Here is a 1,284-nt window from a genome sequence, read left to right as displayed (position 1 = left end):
CGACGTGCGCCATCGGCGACGGCGCCACCACCTCCGAGCTCAAGCTGCTGCAGCTGCTCGACCGCAACGACACGATCCGCGGGGACCCTCTCCTTGACGCCTCCGAAATCGAGGGTAATGGCGCGGGAAGTGGCGTCACCGTCTCGCACGCCAACAAGGTGGAGATCGTTGCCCGCTCCGTCGCCATCTTGGAGGAGGGCCAGACGCTTGATGAGCTGGCCGCCAACGTGACCGCGGAGACCGAGCAAAAGATCACACAGCTCCGTGAAAATACCAAGCTCCAAGGCAACTTGGCCTTTACCAGCCTCGTCATGTTCCCTCCGCGTCCGCCACCATCGTCGCCGCCGAGGCCGCCTCCGTCCCCGCCGCCACCCACCCCACCGCCGTCCCTACCGCCGTCACCGCCTCCACCCTCGCCTCCGCCGCCCTCGCCCCCGCCGCCGCCCTCCGCCTCGCCGTCGCCTCCGCCTCCCTCCGCCTCGCCGTCGCCGCCGCCTCCCTCCGCCTCGCCGTCTCCGCCGCCTCCGTCCGCGTCGCCGTCGCCGCCGCCGCCGTCCGCGTCGCCGTCGCCGCCGCCTCCCTCCGAGTCGCCGTCGCCGCCACCTCCGTCCGCCTCGCCGTCGCCGCCGCCTCCGTCCGCGTCGCCGTCGCCGCCGCCGCCGTCCGCGTCGCCCTCGCCGCCGCCTCCCTCCGCCTCGCCGTCGCCGCCGCCTCCCTCCGCCTCGCCCTCGCCGCCACCTCCATCCGCCTCGCCGTCGCCGCCGCCTCCCTCCGCCTCGCCGTCGCCGCCGCCTCCCTCCGCCTCGCCGTCGCCGCCGCCTCCCTCCGCGTCGCCGTCGCCGCCGCCTCCCTCCGCCTCGCCGTCGCCGCCGCCTCCGTCCGCCTCGCCGTCGCCGCCGCCTCCCTCCACGTCGCCGTCGCTGCCGCCTCCCTCCACGTCGCCGTCGCCGCCGCCGCCCTCCGCCTCGCCGGCGCCGCCGCCTCCGTCCGCCTCGCCGTCGCCGCCGCCGCCCTCCGCCTCGCCGTCGCCGCCGCCTCCCTCCGCTTCGCCGTCGCCGCCGCCACCCTCCGCCTCGCCGTCCCCGCCGCCTCCCTTCGCCTCGCCCTCACCGCCGCCTCCCTCCGCTTCGCCGACGCCGCCGCCTCCCTCCGCCTCGCCGACCCCGCCGCCTCCCTCCGCCTCGCCCTCACCGCCGCCTCCGTCCGCATCGCCCTCGCCGCCGCCTCCCTCCGCGTCGCCGTCACCGCCGCCTCCCTCCGCACCGACGTCACCGCCGCCTCCCT

General features: G+C 78.3%; 1 protein-coding gene across 1 annotated transcript; it reads right to left on the bottom strand.

Annotated features, from left to right (window-relative positions):
* Positions 1 to 139: 139 nt before the first annotated feature.
* Positions 140 to 1,284, bottom strand: EMIHUDRAFT_125128 (hypothetical protein; the record flags this gene model as incomplete). The annotated part of the gene is made up of 1 exon (XM_005759092.1): positions 140 to 1,284. A coding segment is annotated over one exon (1,145 nt), but the record flags the coding sequence as incomplete, so codon positions are not given.

Source organism: Emiliania huxleyi (genome assembly GCF_000372725.1).
Source record: "Emiliania huxleyi CCMP1516 unplaced genomic scaffold EMIHUscaffold_8120, whole genome shotgun sequence".
NCBI classification, from domain to species: domain Eukaryota; phylum Haptophyta; order Isochrysidales; family Noelaerhabdaceae; genus Emiliania; species Emiliania huxleyi.
This window is presented reverse-complemented; position numbering and strand designations above follow the sequence as displayed.